This window comes from Ricinus communis, chromosome 10 (genome assembly GCF_019578655.1).
Source record: "Ricinus communis isolate WT05 ecotype wild-type chromosome 10, ASM1957865v1, whole genome shotgun sequence".
Lineage (NCBI taxonomy): Eukaryota > Viridiplantae > Streptophyta > Magnoliopsida > Malpighiales > Euphorbiaceae > Ricinus > Ricinus communis.
The window spans coordinates 13,629,984-13,649,986 of record NC_063265.1 but is presented as its reverse complement, the minus strand read 5'-3'; the positions used below and the strand labels follow the sequence as shown (position 1 = coordinate 13,649,986).

Here is a 20,003-nt window from a genome sequence, read left to right as displayed (position 1 = left end):
TTTAGTAGAATAAAGATTGTACATTCGGGGGCTTAAGTAAGTGTTTGGCAAAGAAAGAAATGAAAATATATATTGAGCATGCATGATGGTGTTTCCCCACAACCCGAGAAATAGAAAAGCAAAGAGGGGACGTGGGTTTTGTAGGACATTCCTTGCATAAAGCATGTGCTTCCCACCCTCCCTGCAACAACTGTACGAAGGGCTCTCATTTGCCAGAAAAGAAAAAAGAAACCCTTTTTTTTTTTCTTTCTCTTTTTCAATTGGTGACACCCATGCCTGTTCTTGTTAGCTTATGTTATATGTACACTACAGTTAGGAAAATTAATGCAAAAGACATTTTAAAAAACTTGAAAGAAGTGATTTAATTATAGAAAAATAAATAAAAGGACAATGGCTGCTGCTGCTGCTGGTGGTCTTGGCTTGGCAGTTGCATCTCTTGCTGAAAAGCTGCTACTTCTCTTTCCAGCCCATCAAACATGGTCTTTTCTTTTTGCTTTTGTTTGGAAAAGAAAGAAAGAAAGAAAGAAACAAAGAGACTTTTCAAAGAAGGGTCAATCAACGAATTCCCTTAACTGAAACTACATGGGAAGTGGAGAGAAGGGATTAAAGTATATAGGGTTACTGATGAGACAATTCTTTTTCTTTTTGAAATAATTTCTTCATTTCCGAAAGCAAAAAATTTTCTTAGCAGGTGGATGATCCTGTTAGCAATGCAGTAGGCTACCCACATATAAAAGACAATTTTTAGACCAACAACTACTCTCTCAAATTTCTTCTTTTTTTCAGACATGCACAAAGTAGTCCTCATTAACTGAACTAAACAACTCAACCAGCAACTACAGAGCTTCAACAACTAAAAAACCATAATTGCAGTTCTTGCATTGCGATACTATTTTCCAACTTCCAATTATTATTGACATGCATTTTCTAATTTTTCTCTTTTTTGGAAACAAGCCCTCGAAGTGCCGTCAGTCAATTCTCTTTTCTCTTTAATTTCTCACTCGACTAGTTGGGGGATGAATTTCATCAGTAGCCCTTGACTTTATGCCTATTGCCCATTATAATTCTTAAGTTCTTATTTGCATTCTCAAAAATCCTTAATCATTTAGTAAAAATGAAGTGACCTCATAGTTTAAAGTGGATTTATAATTCTATAATCTGAAATAATTTTTGCTGCTATGCATGACATAACATCATATTTCAGTAGACTTTCTTCTCAAATTAAGCGTAAATATTATAGTGCTATAATTACAATAGGAAAGCAACCAAAAACTTATATCTCAACTTCTCCTATCTGTAATAAAAACAATATTAAAAACTATTATAGAAGGTGAAATTTAAGAGCGACCATCGACATGATGAAACTTTGCCCTTTTGGGATATGCTTAATGGACGATTTGTAGATAAATCAAGACTACAGCTGATAAGGCCCAATGGACATGCTGAAAAGGGAATGGAAGGTTAATATTATTAACTTATAAATTGTGTTTGGAAACAAATCAAAATGATTTCTATTTTTCTAAAAAATTTTCAGAAAAGTATTCATCGTTTGAAACATATGGCATGTACATATATGTATTTTACATACTCTTATCAATTTAACTTAATTTTAATTAACTCTATTAAATTTAACATTTATAAATAATATTTATCATTGTGGATTTTTTTTATTAAAAGAAAAGGTTTTAAATGAGTCATGTCCGCTATCTAAGTTAGAAATGTATCTAGCTCATTATTTATATTAAATGAACTATAATATTATAAGTAGATATAATAATATTAATATTAATAATAATAATAATAAAATACTTTACACCTAACTTAAATGGTAAGAGTATTTATTTTTGAGAGTGAGTCTTTTCTTTCGCACTAAATGAGTTTTTCTTTTATAGCGAATATAAAGGAATGACTATCCATGTTGTATAGTCCATAACTTGTTGGTCTTCTAATAAAATAATAATAATAATAATAATAATAAAAGTAACAACAATGGTGAAAGCACTAGCTATAGTTTGCTTATGGTTATACTATTTTCTAATTTATGAGAACTTCCTATATAGTTTTGATGTATACATCACAACTAATAAAAAAATGACATGTATATATGAATATTGAAATTTTTTTGCCTAGATTTGGTGTATGCTCCCACTATACACGAAATCAATAGATAATTGACATATACTCATTAGTATTAAATATAATTTAATTCAAAATGCTTCATCCATGGATGGGTACAATTGTGGCAAATTTTGAAAATTGAATAATTTTATGTTTGGTCGAAATTTGTAAAAAGATTTATTTTATTTAAAAAAACAAACGAAAGAGAAAGCAAAATAAAGATAATTAAGTTGAAAGAGATATTTTGATATTATGGAATATTATTGGTTTATTAATTTAAATTTATTTAAAAATTCTACATATTTTATTAAAATATAATTTAGTTATAATTAATTATATAGAATTTGTATTTTATTTCAAAATATATAAATTTTATATTTATAAATAAATTTTATAAATTTTTTAAAATTTAACCAAACACAATATAAAAATTAATTAAAAAAAAACAGTAATGATTAAGGATGTTAATAACTAGCTAGTCTACCGATAGTGCAGTTACTTTTTTGATTTAGATGCTGTAATGTTTGAGAGAGTAGAATTTCTCCCATTATCCAAGTAGTAATAATCCATTTTTAAAAAATTTAAAAATGCAGAATTAAATATAAAGAAAAAGCCCTAGATTGACATTAAACAATAATTTTTGCAATTTTAAACACGAAGAGATATTGGAAGGTTATTTCACTTTAGCAGTCTAAAGGGAGCAACGGTTCAGCAAGAAAGGGGAGTAAAAAGGGAGAGGCGTGGCCTACTGTGACAGTCCATGGGCATGGAATGACCAAAACTTGGAATAAAAGCATGAAAGCAAAGGCTATGGATGGTGATATATGGCTTTTTACCTAAAATTCATCTTCAAGATTCTAGAATGTGGACACTCCTCATCTATCTTTCCCAAATAAAATGATCAAAATAAGCTTATCATGTGATCAATAATGTGCCACTATCCTACACAACCTTCAATCTTTTTATTCTCTTTTTTTGGTTTTGGGTCCAAAATTTCTATTTCCTTTTAATTAAGAAGGGGAAAAGTGAACCTTTTAAATCTTTTGAACATTGATGGAGATGGACCCATATAGATCGCAGATGTATAAAAGAAGAGTAGCCATTTACAGAGCTCCAATATATACATATATGCAAAGCTGTAGGACATTAATGGGAAGGACAGTAGTAAAGAAAAACCAACAGTAGGACAGGTAATATGTGATATGAGGTTGCATGTGATGTGAGCAAAAAAGTTTGATTAGTTGAAGAGTGGATCATGAGTTTGGGGCCCCAAAGGATACACTGACTCACTTCACCTCAGTAAATAAAAATCAAACCAATAACAAAATAATTCTTTTATTTTTATGAAATTTTAAGAAAGGAGAAAATATATATATATATATATATATATATATATATATATATATATATATATATATATTTATATGTGGGTTGAGGGAAGCAGGTATTATATTGGTGTATACGTAATAATAATGCATGGGATGCTTCGATGACTTTTGACAGAGATGGAAAGAGATATGATTTCATGCATCAGTGTGTATGTAAAAATTATAATGGCTTTAGAAACCGTACGAAGCGCGGGGACCAATCCATTATCAAAAGAGATTGATCCATCCAAACCCTTTTCTTTTTCAAAATGCAAAAATATGTTCCCATTAGAGAAAGTGGAGTCCTTTCTTTTCCATTCCTTTCTTCTTTCTCTTCCCACTATAAACAGGACAATAATAAAGGAATTTTGCTTTAATCTCGTCATCATGCCATCATCAATACCATCATCATCACCCTCTCCTTTCTATAATTTTACGTTGACAAAAAGATTGTATGTATAGTTACTCTAATAGTAGTTGAAGCAGTTATAAAGGAATTTGCTTCTCTCTTTTTTTTAAGAATATTCATCTATTTATATTCTTCATTCATAAATAAATATTATATATAAATATATTATTTATATTAAATAATTAAAATATCTATTAATTATTTAATGTCCAAGTTTTCGTTACTATATATTACTTATTGATTTTATTCATTGTAAAAATTTGAATAATTTTTATTCTACTTTTTGAGTTCGAGACATCTCTCCACTTACTATAAGATTAATTCTTCGTAAAATGAAAATATAATAAAAAAAAAATAGTGAGGTCGATAATAGCCACTCAACAATCCTTCATCTCTTTAGATATTAACAACTAACATATGGTATTCATATTTTAGGTGAAAAAAAGAAAAAAAAAAAGTCATGTTGACTCAAATTATTGATATAGTCATGGTGTGGATAGCATAATTCAAGTGGCATGGTCCGTAGGCAAAATTTTTCCTTTAAAAAAGGAGGCCATATTGTACAAATACCGAAACAACCACAGCTAGCTGCCCATCTACTTACTTACTGTTATATATATATATAAGTTTATTGAGGGAGAGAGAATATATGTTTGCATGTGCATGTGGAATAATGAGTGGAAATGTCAGTCCATGCATGTGAGTGTAGCAAAGGGATAAAATTGAAGTGGGTTTTAATATATATGTCGAAACCGAGAGAGAGAGAATGCAGTGCATGGCGTAAAGAGAGAGTTTTGTCAGATAATTGAGAGAGCATAGGAAAGAAAATGAAAAATGTATTGTATATGTAAATGTAACTTTGCATGTGCGTACCTTGGCTTCTGCTACCGCTGCTCGGCTCATTTATAGTAAAGAAAAGAAGCTTAAAACAGATACCACGCCTTTCCTATCCCTATATTACATAATTCATATACTTCAGCATTCAGGACCACTATCACAATAACCCCACATGACAAAAATTTAAAATACTATATACTTACAGTTACTGATCGTTTTCACTTTAACCTTTTGGTAAGCAGGAAGTATTACCTGAGGCATACAATTTGTTGTTACTTGTATGTGTTTTTTGTTCTTAAGTAATGCAATTAATAACTGGTGACACGTTCAGTTTTGAGAGAAAAAGAAGGAACTGATTTGGTTAATCTTCGATGCGATCCCAAATTAATGATTAACTAATATGACCACTTGTTGAAGCATTAGATGTTCCAAATCCAAAAGAGTCGTACATTTTGGAATTAAATGTACATATATACTGACGGTGACACTATCTGTGTAAGAATACAATAATATAGCTAGCTTACACAGCTGAGCTTTGTTAGATGTGATAATATACTAGGCTAATTATCCACTCAGAAAAAACTGTCTAATCTTTCAGAGTTAGCTAGACATGCACGTCTGTTTCTATACACATATAATTGCCCTACGAATTAATCCCAGGAAGCTATGAGTCTCCCCTACCATTGTGGGCACAAAGGTCTATGAGCCCACATTAATTATTACCCTCAATTCTGAAATATCCCATCAGCTATTTTTCATTTTAAAAAAAGCAGAATCAGGTTTGTTAATTTCCCCATGCAGGTGGTTAAGGGACAAAATTCCATATTAAGCTGCTTATAGAGCCCTAACAACAACAAAAAAAGCATACAAAAGTTGTAAGCTGGTATTCCGAAAGGATCGAGGCTAACCAACAAGGCATGATGGAGCTTGCTGACAAGTACTAATTAATGCACTGATGATTTTGGGTGCTGTAAGCCATTTCCATGCACTTGATTTTTGTTGTTAATCATTTTGTGTGTTAACTTTAAAAGGGAAGAAATGGACGGCCTTCTTTTGTCCTCTCTAACTCATTGCTAAAAAGCTTTCTTGTTATGCAATAATCGCCACCATTGACAAGCTCAAGAAAATTACATCATCCTCTAAGCAAAGATATCCTTCTTTCTATACTTTGGGTGGGAACTTAGCTTCTAAAATTGGTAAAGGACAAACACAAAAGATAACAGTAATTACTTTTAATTTTGGTAATAACTTAATCTTGAAAACAAACTCTTACGTGTACCAATCACTCTCAATCACCACAGGTATCATAAATCTAGTCAATATTATACTGACCCAAATTTAATTTGAGAAAAAAACACACACACGTACTACTGTTTAAAAACATTGGAAACTAGGTATAGATAGGTCATGGTGTGTGACAATTGTACAATATTGAACTCTCTCTTTCTATCCACAAACCTAATTATTCACAATAAAAAGCACAGGGACATGCTTTCTTTTGCAATCTTGTGATAGAGACTGGTCTGGAAGAGAAAGGGTTGATGGATGGATGGATAATAAAAAAAAAAAAAAAAAGGTGGGGGGAGGAGAGGAGAAGCCTTTTGGGTAGATGATGTATAATTTTGCAATAGCGTAATGGCTGTGCATTAGTGGGAAGTGCTGTGGGGGTGATCATATTCATTCCAAAGTGAAAAGGGGGCCAACTTTCTGTAAGCCCCTCCTTTTTGGATTACCCATTTTGCATTGCATTGGCATTGTCCCCTTTCAATGCAAGCAAAGCCGCCTCACGTCTATTGAATTATATTCTTCCCCTTTTTCACATTCTTTGTTGTTTTTTGTTTTTGGGCACTTCTTTTCCCCAATTCTACTGGCTAGACATTCTTATCCTTTTTCCTCTTTTTCTGCTGCCCTTTTCCTAAGCTCGTTTTTTACCGAAAAATCCAACTTATCTTTAGAGACTATTTTATAAATAATAGGATTTAAGTAAAAATTACTTCAACTCCGTGATCACATTTCGATAAGACTGCATCCACAATTAGAAAAATGAATCTAAATTAGCAATGAACAAACATTTATAGGAAAGGTAATATAGAAATTTCAGTGCTCTAACATTGATCAAATAAATAACTTCAAATTATTGTTTGATTTAAAATAAAAGGTTGGATCACTGGAATTCAGTATCCAATCTGACTACATCTAAAAGTTTACTAGATCTATTAATAAGGAAGATATTTTATACAAAATTTCTTTTTTTTTTTGTCACATTGCATATGGAAATAATTATTTTCGAGTGCTTTATGTCTTTTGAACTCTGTAAATCAATTTTTAAAAGAAATATAAAATACTGAAAATAAAAAAAATATTAATTTTCTTAAAATACATTTTTCATATAAAACTGAAGTTAAGGCAAAGAGTTCCTTTTTATACAAATAAAAATTAAGAGTGATTTATGAGTAAGAAAAAAAAAATTCAAACTCGAAATCTCTCACTTTCAAAATTAATTATCCAAAAAGAAATATTAGCATTTACTTTTGTAAGTAAGAGGTTTCAAGTTTGAGTACTCTATTTCGCACTATGTAAGTTTTTACTTTTATAACGAATGTAAGCTCCTCTTATATCGTATTTACCTTTGGAAGCTCTTGCTTATGTTATTTTTTTTATAGTAAATATTAAATAAATTTTTAAACTTACATTAAGTATTAATTTGCTGTAGCCATATATGCACTAATTTTTAAAACAAAATTAATGAATAGATTAACGTACGAAAATTCATTAATTTCAAATGCTCAGCAACAATCACCCATTCGTGCATGACAAGTGACCTCCGGCTGCAATCAAAAGTCGTGTCATTTCTTTCATCCTACTCATATAAAAGATGATGATTTAAGTAATGGTTGCTTGTGCTTTCATAGAATAGTGAAATGATAAATAATATATATGACCAAATAATTAAATAAGATATGGTTCAAAAAAAAAATAATTATATAAGATAATACTAAATTATACTAATTGGTAAGTAAATTATAACTTGCAAAGTGCAAACAACATCATTACTTCGTTTGATAAGTGACAGATTATGCACAAAATGTGAGAAAATAAAATCTAATTTTATATTTTCGTTTTTTCAAAATTTCTACCAAAGAACAAAAAGCAAAAGCCCTAGCTATCTATAATCATTACCCACGAGCACAATGAAGTGTTTTTGTTTTTCTCCATAATCTGTTGTTAATTGGTGGCCAGTTTCTTAAAGAGTGTAAGCAGCACAGTCCATATTATAGCGGTCATTTAGGCTAAATTTTCAATCTATACCATTTCACAAGTATTAAAAATTGAATTTATTCTCTACTTGCTTCTCCACTCACATCTCCATGCCTTTTTCTTTTTCCTTTCCTTCGCACCAAACAAAAAGAATTAGCCAAAGCATTCGTTAATGAGTTGATCAATTAGTAACTAATAACAAAATACTATTACCCTTATGTAATTTGTTACAATCCTAACTCCACACTCTTATTTTCTCTCTTCAATCTCATTCTCTCTCACTCTACCACCAATCAATGATGCATCCAGCAACAATTCTTAATATAAAAGACTTCACTAAAATAACCGCAACTTTCTTTAAAAATGATCAATTGGCCATTCATAACAATCAAAAAGAAACAACCACTTTTATTCCAATATAATAAAACCATTACAATTAACAAACAATCACATCCTATAAACAAGTAAACCCGTCGCAATTTCGAAATCAGTATCCCCATTATAGCCATAAAGTTCACAAGCATTAAAATTAAAAGAAAAAAGGGCACGAGTTTGACAGATTCATTTCAAGCACATTGATTAATCCTTTTCTATAGTTTCCCATTCTCTGTCTGAATTTCTGCTTACTCTACTTTTTGTCCTGTCAACCTCTTCTTCAGCTCCTCATTTAAACCATGAACTACTTTACTTATATTCCATAGAACAACTTTGAAAGCTTTAGTCGCTAATACCCAATGAGGCTCCAAATGCAGGTCTCGCAGGTCCACACCAACCAAGCCAAGATCCTTCCTTGCAACAACAGTAGCCAATTTCTGTTTAAAAATTCAAACTCCAGTTTCCCTATAACCACAATTGATATTCTTGTACCTTATTCCCATTGTGTTCTTATCTATTAAAATAGACATCTTCTACTATTGCCTATAAATATCCCTAAACCCTCATACCAAATTAAGAAAAGAAATACATGTGTAATGCAAAATAAATTCAAGGGAAGAAAGAAGAAACAGTAGCAATTGAAGATGTAAGAACAAGAAAAATTATTAATGTCAGTGAAGAAAGAAAACATTCCTTTAGGGTTGTGGATAGGTTAGGTTTATTTTGTTTTTTCTCTAGTCCTACTAAGGTTAGTTCAGGTGTTTTTAAGTCCTTCTTAGCAAATAGAATATGTTTTTAATTTTTAACAAATGGGCTAAATTATTAGTGAAATAAAATATTATTCAGTTCAGGGGGATGGAATCATGTATTTTACAACTCAGAAAGGTTATTTCATTTTGCCCAATCAAAATGAATACAAAACATAAAGTCACTAGTGATTAGGTAAGTGATGTATATGAAAATTATTGATGTGCCTATCTAGTTTGGTACACTTTGTTATATATAACAAATATGTATGACAATATTTATTTATCTTTTTTTAAAAAAGAAGAAATTATCTGCTATATGCACGACTAAATTTGGTTTATACTTTCGAGACCCAACTAAATGCAAAGTAATACATAACCACCAAAATTAATCAGCGACCCTAATAATACAAATGAGGAAATACATGCACCCTCTATACCAAATACATGATACCATCATTATATAACAAAAAATTATATATAATTCTTTTTTACTGGAGAAACTTTATAATTATAAATTTAAATACCTAAAAAGGATCAACATGCAACTGTGTTAAAAATACATTTTCTTTTTAGAAGTTAATCAGTGGATGTTCTTCTCCTCTCTTTTTCCCCTCAATTTTTCTATTTCTGCATTGGGGTACATGCCACACCCTTAAAAATAGAGTCTAGAAAATATAAATTATATGGCTTCTAATTTCCAACATTAGTAAAGAAACAATACGATGATTGTCATCAAACTCATCATCAATAATAAAATAATAATAATAATAATACCCAAAGCCCAAACTCCCAAACCATGCGCCTGTTGTGTTGTTTGATTCAATAACTAAAAATATTCATATGGTCGTAATTGATGGTTCACCATAAGGGTCCACCCTTTAATCTCTTAAAATAAATTCAAAAATATGAACATAAATTCTTATAATTATATATAAATCATTTCATTTTATCCAACAATCAAGTAAATTACATCGAAGAAAAAAAAAAAGAAAAATTCCAAGAGAAAAACAGCAACAGTGCTCATAAAATTTCATATCTTATTTTATTCTTAGTTAAACAAGGAGAAGAAAAAAATAGCAAATTATATATATAAGTTTTTAAGTTTTTAGTAAAAAGTAATTAAAATTTTTAAAAAATGGCAAATTATATATAAAAGTCTATTAATTTTAAATATTATAAAAAATTGCTTAAATTTTTTTTATAATTTATAACTTTATATATTATAAAAAAAATATATTTAGTAAAAATGATAAAATAATAATATTTTTTATTTTAATAACGAAAATTAATATTATTATCAATTTAAAAAAGAGAGAGAGCTCCGTCGCACTGTTTTTAAAATTTTAGAAAGATAATTGAGCTATTTTAGAGTTTAAGAGTTTAATTGCATTTTAGACAAACAGTGAAGGGTTTATCTGTACTTTTCTTATGCCGGAAAAATATATTTTGCATGGACGTGGGTGGGCCAGAGAGAAAAAAAGTGGGGCCCAAATGCCTGACTGCGCGTGCAAAGCCGTAGTTCATGGGGGGCTCTCGAGATGGGTCCCATGTTCCTGCAATAATCGAAATTCGAAGACGTATTTATTTTATCTTTCCAATTTTTCTATTACCGCCATCATTATCTTTTCTCTCTTTTCCTATAAAAAACACACCTCAAAGATTAATATTATATCATTTATCTATTACCTTGTACTTCATCTTTTTCTTCTCTATTAATTAAGTATTTTCTGTATCACTATAGAAAAAATATTATATACTCATTCGATTTAATCATCCAAATTGCAAAATATTTTTCAATCAATTAATCACTTGACATTTATCATTATATAGCTTATTATGTCATGAAATTTTGATTCTTGGAAAAAATAAAAAAGGAATTGTGGCAATAGAGGGGACCCATGCATGCATAACAGCATGGTTGAAAAAAGAGGATTCGGGGGAATATAATTTTGGCCTTATATTGGGAAGATGTGGGCGTGTCATGGTTGAGTCACGTCGACGTTTGATTTTATCATAATTAACATTAACCATATATATATATATATATATGGGAACGTGGATCTTGCAAATGGCTCCACACTTCATAATTATAGTGCAACTTTTGACATTGTCTTGTAATATAAAAATAATAATAATAATATATATAATCCCCCCACTATATAAAATATAAATATGGATTCTTTGATGAGATGGCTCATTTCTGATTTATGTTTATTTGGTCAACAGACCGACCAAGTACACTAAATATGCAGGAAAAAGAAACCCCTACGTCCCTCCTTCATTTTCTTTTTCTTTCTTTCTTTCTTGTTCCATTATTTTTTCTCTTTGTAGGGACTCTACTCTACTGGATGTTCAAAAGTTAGAGTTTAACTCTTTCCGTTAATATTCACATTAATCTTCAACTCTAATAAAATAATGACCCAGTTCCATGCTATTGCGTTTTTACAACTATAATAGTTTCAAATTAATTAAATTTTAATTATACATTAAATGAACCCAGATGATTTTTAGTTACTATATACGATCACCGTAAGTCAGAACATAATCAAGAGCCATAACTTAAGGGCGAGGAGTTAATGATTATTAAGAAAACTGACAATGACAATTAACATTAAATGTGAAAAGCCTCAAATTCGATCAAACTTAAACACAGTGAATGTATTGTAGGAGTCTGCTAAAAGTCAAGGTGCAGATCAATAAATCCACACCACTAAGACACTGAGATGGAATTAATACCTAATTATCTCATTTCGAACAGTTAATATATTTAAAGAGTGATGTGATGACGTGTCTCTCTTACATCTATAATATTGACCCTTTAGTGTATGTTGGACTTGATTAAGTTTCAACTACAGAATACTGACCAACAAGGAAAACTTGGCAATAATTTTCATTGCATCTATCAATAATTTTCTCTATGACTATTGACCGTCAAGATTGATTAAACTATCCACTGTGCGGGTGTCATATTCGAACATCCAAGAATTGCAGCTAGAAATCTTTTTTTTTGGGTCAAATCCTATTGAAACAGAAAATATGAGGACGTTATAGGGACACTTACAGATGGTAGAAAAGCGGAGGATGTGCTTTTTAAGTTTGTGATCTAGCAGTGGAGTCGGACGGTCAAATGGTGGGCTTGTGTTATAATCTGTGGCGGAGGAAGCCTAGAGCAAAGTTTTCTTCAGGTCAGAAACAATTCACAAGCAGACAGGCTCAACTATAAGTCTATCACTGTAGGGCTCAGGCCTTGTTATGGCAAGCTTCAAGCAAATAGCCCATCGCATTTTTTTCATGCTCTTTTTGTTGCATCTGCGACAGCATTAGATCTTTGCGTTGAAGTGAGCATAACGTCAGCTGCAATTGTTAATATATTTGACATGGTTAGTTTTCTTGGATGACACTCTAAGATAGCTCAAATTCAAATATAATATTTTCTTTTTAATATACAAACAAAGTATATAGGCTACAAATGTTTGACAGGTAAGCTGGTGGACAACGACAGCCCGTTTGAGGTCATTTTCCATGGCGTTTTGAAGTACTGGACTACCAACTACCCCCTTTCACTTCTCACGTACCCTTTCTCCTCATTATACTCTTTACCACATATGAAATGCTGTTAATTGCTATTCAAGTATTATAATCCGGAAGAATCCCATTGCAATAAACTGCTTGATTATGAGATGCCAAGAGCAAATTCAACATCACCTTCTTCTTCTTTTTCAGTCTCTCTCCCAATTCAAGAAGAATTGCATGATTTGAATCCCTGATCTCCTGCACTCTTGGAAAGGCAATCAGCCCTTTTGACAGTTAACAGCATTGCTTTTGCACTACCATTACAGCTTAAGCAGTTCTCAGTAATAGCTTTTCTTTTGAGTCACCTTCCTTTTCAGATCAGCCACACCTTTCAAGACAAAGCAATAACAAAGTTGTGCCACATTGCCAGCGGTTAGCATCTGCTGCCCAATATTAAAACAAGTAATAATAATGCATTTTTGAAAGGGAGAAGAAGTTGTGAAGGAATAAATTATAGCAGCATCAAAAGGAATCCAACATTTTATATAATTTTTATTAACAAAAATATGTTAAAACCGGATTAGCATGTCTCAACAGCAAAAAGTCTGTGGAAATGAAAAGGGTCATGCATGACTTGATAATGTTAAGACAACTTCAATAAGATCAAGGAAAAAGGGTACAAAGAAACATCATCTATTTTCACCAATGACAATCTTACGTTGTCTGTTTGTCTTGCTCATTTTCAAAGAAATGTGAAGTCTCTTTCATGAACTCTCTGAAAAGAATAGCTTCCTACTTTTATCATTTAGCAATTTCTCAAGAAACTGGGGCTAGCAACAGAACTGTAAATCGGACGAGGAATCAAAGCATATTTTGAAGTCATAGACAAAGATATGCTTGAAGCTTTCTTCACTTTCATACTCATTTAAGAATGAAAAAGCACTTCAGAAATTATTGTTAGTAGGACAGCATTGAAATCAAGTCTGAGTGGTAATTCATAACATGTTGAACTAATAAACTTAAACCATGTGATGATAACAATGACGAACAACAAAGCTATGTAGGTGATCCGTCAATTCTCTGTTCTGTCAGTTTTATTGTTGCTGTCTTAAAGTATCATCAAGCATAATGAAAAGGGCTATTAGGAAATTAGTAATAAAGTTATTCCTATTGCAATCCAGAAGAAAACTTGCGTCATGTATCCAAGAATCAATAGCCACACATATAAACAGGAAGCTTGTCGCAGCAATAAGAAAATTCTCCTCGATATGCAGATACACACATTTACTCAAAGCACTCGAGAGTCAATACCAAATATTCTAACAGTTCTCGATATGAATTCTCTTGAGGGAGGCATCAGATAGTATGCAGGGTGGCTAGTATAAACTTTACGGAGCATATTTAATTGTTATATTAACAAAAATTCGAGCAGCAATAGCAACAGTATAATACATGTGAAGTTAGAGCAAGAATGAGCCGCCAATCTTCTTTTGTTTATTGGCTATAGTATCCCAATTCACCTGCTAGTACATAGAGCAAAAGGTCATCTAGACATTATTAATCCAAAACAATGATTTGACCACAAGCATGATTAAAATACAAAAGATATCGCTACAGTCAATCGCACAAGATATTCACTTCATTTTGAACAAGATCCGCGATAAAACAGAGATTAAGATCCTATAGCCCACAACTTTGAATACATGCATGACAAATAACAAATGATGTCAATTCATGGGATGGCATTTTCTACAATAACTATGATGATAAGCCTGTAGGCAAAATACAGAAATTATTTACGGTTTATTAAGTCAAGGTATGATTTGATCACAGGCATGGTTAAGTACTATCAAGATTTAAGATGAGATATTAACATAGCCAATCAACATAAGTTCTTCACTTCATCTTGAACAAGATCTACATGTAAAATGTATAGGGACTAAATGAGAAAGATCTAACCGTCACCACAACTTCAAATATGCACATGATGACTGATGTTATTGAATTCAACTATGATGATAAGTCTGCAGGAAAATTGCAAATTTTATTTAGGCCTTACGAATTCAAACTATGATTTCACAATACGCATGATTAAGGACCGCCAAGGTTTTAAAAAAGATACCACTATAGCCCATCAACACAAGATGTTCACTTTATTTTAAACAACATCGGCTTATGCATAGGGACTAAATAAGAAACATCTCATTGCCTGCTACTTTAAGTATGCATGTGAGGACTATTATAATAAGTCAACAGACACATTGAGGACCATCAACTACCTATAATGGCCTTATGCATCATCTCAGCAAGAAGGGATAAGGCAATTGGACTGAGGCTCTGCCACAATGTCAGCACCTAGTGACTATCTTATAATTTTTTTTTTCCTTAGTTCAGAAATGTTTTTAATATCTCCTTTCTTCATGCCCTCTAAACTCTCCAAATTACTTTATAAATACCATTTGACTACAATTTTTCTAACTATCTCCTTTCTTCACACCTTTCTAATAACTTCAAAGTTGCGGCCTTGGATTTTAATTTTCCTGTTGTTGTTCTCATGTCCTGTTTTACTCTGCATAGGACCTTTCAGCTTACTTGAACTCATTTTCACATTTTCTTTTCTCACTCTTTCTAACTGCACTTATCTTTATCTCTCTTCTTTATTATCTCAAAAGAAAATTCAGAGGATAGTAACATAAGACTTAAGGGATACATCTATGTAAATATATCATACATCAGGATACATAAGTTCTGAAAGTGCCAATGTACTGAGGAACTTTTGAAAGCCCCTTGACAAGGAAAAAATGATTGACAATTCTACATATACTAAAAGCAATACATACACAGAATTCAATTACCTGGACGAGTAAACATCTCCACAACCAGCCCAGGGATACTTCAATTTGGTGCTGAAATCAACTATAAGAAATAGAAATGGATAAATTTTAGAAACTTTGTTAAAAAATAAAATTAAAAAAAAAAAAGAAAAGAAAAGAAGAAAATAGACTAAGATATTTAAGCCATTTGAAAACAAAAGAAGAAGAAAAAAAAAATTACAAGAAAAGGATAAAAAGATAGGACATCTAATACCAAAATTTCTGCGCAACATAAATAGAGAGAGAGTGAATTGTTTACCCTCATATATTGGACTAAATCGTTTGAAGAAGTTGGTCTTCCCTCAATGGTTGCTGATATATCAAGTTTGATTAACTACAACAGTCAAAACTGAACGAGTTTAACCAATGTGTACTAGGATCATTAAAGGCAATTCTACAGCACATGCATGTTTTTATACAACTACGATCATAAGCTTGCGTATGGAACCAGAAGCTGATGTATTATGTTGATAATTCGGGGCATTAGAAGTAAAAATTGATATCTAATTAAAGAAAATTATGAAGAGTTCAAGAAAATTAACATCCATATTTCCAAATAAATATGCAGGTCACACTTTCATGTCTGTGCACTTCATTGAGCTGGTTAAAATGGCATATCATCCTGTTGGATGACAGAGAACAGTTCCTTTTTTATGCGCCTGAGGAAAATAAGACATGGAAGTTGAGGAAAGTTATCTTATTTCTTTCAGTATTTTTTTAGCTAACCAATACATAGTTATTTAGCAACTAGAGTTTAGCAAGCAGAACTGCAGCACTGCAATGATTGTTCATGTGTTTGTTATTACCTAAAGAGCAGCTGCTTATACATGGACCACAGACATAAATAAGGCTTTGCAAAACAGCTGTCTATAGTCTTATAAATCACCAGTAGTCACCACAAGAGCAAATTCCATCCTGAAAGTGATGGAAGCGATTCATATCTCTGATAATTATATCTCGCTGCACAATCTTTGATATTAACTTTATTGCAGAATGGCAATCTGTACATATTCGGAGATTTTTAAGTATGCGAATATGGCCTCTAGATGGTGTTCTAATCAAACCAAAAGCTAAAGCTAGTCTTTCACTGTGTACCCACAAATGACGCTTTTTCTCATCATCTTCCACATCACGCAGAACAGCATTTAAGTCAGGAACATAACCTGCCTTCTCAGTTTTCATGTTCAACCATTCAAGCATCCCACTAATCATTTTCATGTCAGGATGTGAAGTATCACCCACTGAGAAGTAGTGAACGATGCCCTGGTTCTCGATCCAACTTAAGCCTGGCTCTTTCTTTACTCCTTTGTTTTTCATGAATTTCCTAACAGAAGCAACACTATTCCACCTCCTTGTTCTGGCATATATGTTTGACAATAACACATGGGTTGCCTCATCTTGGGGATCAATCTGAAGAATCTGTTGTGCAGACATTATTCCGAGATCAACATCATTATGGATGACACAAGCCCCAAGTAAGGCACGCCACACCTTAACATTAGGCTCCAATGGGATTTCTTCAATCAACTTTACAGCCTTATCAAGATGGCCAGATCTCCCTAACAGCCAGACCATACAAGTATAGTGCTCCATGCATGGTTCAATGCCATAGTCCTGTACCATAGATTTGAAATAATTTTGTCCTATATCTAACAACCCTGCATTGCTACACGCTGATAGGATGCTGACAAAGGTTAACTTGTTAGGCACACACTCTGTTTCCTGCATCATCTGAAAAGCTTTTAAGGCTTCCCCAACTAAACCATGCATGGAATATCCTGAGATCATTGCATTCCATGAAATTTCATCACGTTCAGAAAGCATATCAAACACTAAGCGTGCATTTTTAATGCTTCCGCACTTGGCATACATATCAATTAAAGCATTACCAACCACCACGTCCTTATCATAGATGGTTTTCAGTGACAATGAATGAATCTGAGTTCCTAGCTCCATGGCTGCTAAACTAGCACAAGCACGAAGAACACTAGAGTATGTCACTTCAGAAGCCTGAACTTGGCATTCAAGCATATTTTTATATAAACTTAAAGCCTTATCTCCATCACCTGATTGCACATAGCCAACAATCATTGTGTTCCAAGTTACCTCATTTCTGTTTGGCAATTCCATAAACAGTTTCATTGAGTTGTCCAACCTCCCACATTTAGCATACACATCCATTAAAGCATTTGAAACAAACACATTTCCATCCAAGCCAACCTTAAGCACATGGCAATGTACTTGTTTTCCTAATTGAAGATTTTCTATACTTGCACACGATTGCAGCACGCTAGCAAATGTAAACTGATTTGGAAGGACGAAAGCTCGCCTCATCTGACCAAAAAGCTCCACAGCCTCTCTGCTCTGGTTGCTCTGAGCATACCTTGAAATCATAAAACTCCAAGGAATCACATCATGTTTAGGCATCTCTTCAAACACCCGTAAAACATCATTTGCATCTCCAAATTTAGTGTACAAGTCAAGCAAGCCAACGCCCACATACAGATCCATTTCATAACAAGTTTTCAAAACACAACCATGGACGCTTTTCCCCACACTAAAAGCCTCGAGCCCAATACAAGCTTTGAGCACACCAGCAAAAGTAAAATGATTAGGATTGAAACCCACCATTCTCATCTCTGCAAAAAGTTGCAAGGAATCTTGAAAACGATCATTCTCAGCATAACAAGCAACCATCCCAGTCCAAGAAACCATGTCCTTACAAGCAATCGCATCAAAAGCTTGTCTTGCACTATTAACAGAACCGCAAACAGCATAAGCATCAATTAAAGCAGTCCCAACAAAGGCATTAGACTCATGACCGAGCTTGTAAATACAAGCATGTAAGCTATAAGCCAACTCTGCACACTCCACACTAACTAACAACTTCAAAATTGTAGTAAAAACAAAAGGGTTAAGCTCATGGCCTTCTCTGTGTACCCTAGAAAACAAGTCAACCACTTCATCCAATTGAAAGGACTGCACATAGCCCTGAATCAGAGTAACAAATGATACAGTATTTCTGTCAGGCATTTCATCGAACAGTTTCCTTGCATCAGATAATGTATCTGACTTAATGTATAAGTCGAGAAGAATGTTGTGAGCAAACAAGTCTAGGCAATTTCCCTTCTTTAATATCTGAGAATGAAGAGCCTTGCCTGCAATTAGATCACCGGTTTGGATACAATGTCGAAGCAGAGCACCATATGCATAAGGATCGAATTGTGGAAGAGAATTGCATTGAAATTGGGCCAGTTGAGCTGCTTCGGCTAAGAATCCTCTTTGCAAAGAACATTTACAATAACTTGCAAAATTTTCAAGTGTTCTAGAGTTGGAGGAAAGAAGTCTAATCATGCATGCGGCTCTCTTCTTAAGTTCATTTACACAAATCGAATTTAAAATTGCAAAAGATTGAGAGGGAAATTTGTGTTTAACGGCTGCTCTCCTACTCGCTCCAACCCAAGCGTTCTATTCTATATAGAGATCTCGTAGATCCAACTCATAAAGCCCAATCAGTAAGACCCTCGGCCCAAAAAAGAAATCTCCCATCTTGTAGCAATTTTAAGAAGTAATTTATTTATACTTAATTACTATTTCTACAGTTTAAACTGTTAAACGATTGGTAATTGCAGGTGGAACATAAACATATGCTTCATGTCCATTCAACTCTTACTTGGACATCTTGAACACGAAAAGACAAAACAAAAAGAAAGAAAAGCAGGATAGAGAAATAAAGAGATGGAACACAAAAAGGGAAATATTTGGGAAGACTGGGCTTCTGATTGCTACGTCATCATGGCCTTAAATGTGAAGCATAATTAACAGACTATAAATGATCATAATTGATACGGCTGTACACTGTCATTATTTGTTTACTTTATATAAAAAAGCATTGGCTAAAGGAGGTGCGCATTAATGGTGTTAGAAATTCAATTAATCCTGTGTTGTAGCATGAAATGGTCGAGATGGTCGAGTCTCTTGCTACTGAATCCAGCCTACCAATTTTGATTGACAGTGGACCTAACATAGGCATGAGCAATGAGAAGAGAAAAAAAGAAAAGAAAATCTCCTCGAGAAGAATCGTGTTAATGAAGTAATCTTGGACCGTCATTAAATTAGTTTATTAATTAGTTGTCAATGCTTTTAATAAAAATTGCCCTAAAGTGAATTCATTATTCAGACTAGAATAACAAACACAGAGGCACGCATAGCTAGCACGTTAAGGTTATTCTCTACTGCCTTCTTCTTGCCTTTTTTTTAATATATATTTCCCCTCGTGGTTTTCTAATTATTCATATATAACAGTGTCAAGATTCTATTTGTTTTGCAAACTCGAGGGAACTTGCTTTTATCATGTTCAGAAGCTAACCCCATTTAGCATTTACTAAAATATGTTTCTAGGCTGTTTTATATTCGACTTCTATTTCAATAACCTTCGTCAACTTATGAATATGCTATTCACAGCAGCCTCAAATTGACCCAAGCACCCTATATTATATATATG

General features: G+C 32.6%; 1 protein-coding gene across 9 annotated transcripts; it reads right to left on the bottom strand.

The window, feature by feature from the left end:
* Nucleotides 1–12,521: 12,521 nt before the first annotated feature.
* LOC8285668 (putative pentatricopeptide repeat-containing protein At5g13230, mitochondrial) lies at nt 12,522–19,998 on the bottom strand. 9 transcript variants are annotated; one of them, XM_048369659.1, is made up of 5 exons: nt 16,306–19,998; nt 15,759–15,833; nt 15,482–15,542; nt 14,586–14,650; nt 12,522–14,146 (listed from the first exon to the last, which is right to left on the bottom strand). In XM_048369659.1, exon 1 carries the CDS (start codon nt 18,851–18,853, stop codon nt 16,382–16,384), a length of 2,472 nt encoding a protein of 823 aa, XP_048225616.1. In that variant the 5' UTR covers nt 18,854–19,998; the 3' UTR covers nt 12,522–14,146; nt 14,586–14,650; nt 15,482–15,542; nt 15,759–15,833; nt 16,306–16,381. The 9 variants fall into 9 exon arrangements, with proteins under 9 accessions (XP_048225616.1, XP_048225618.1, XP_048225612.1 ...); XM_048369661.1 differs by lacking the exon at nt 14,586–14,650 and having other exon boundaries at nt 12,522–13,014; nt 14,079–14,146; XM_048369655.1 differs by having other exon boundaries at nt 12,522–14,650.
* Nucleotides 19,999–20,003: the final 5 nt, after the last annotated feature.

Coding starts and splice junctions, on each gene's coding strand:
- LOC8285668 (XM_048369657.1), bottom strand. CDS start 18,853: ATGATTAGACTTCTTTCCTCCAACTCTAGAACACTTGAAAATTTTGCA.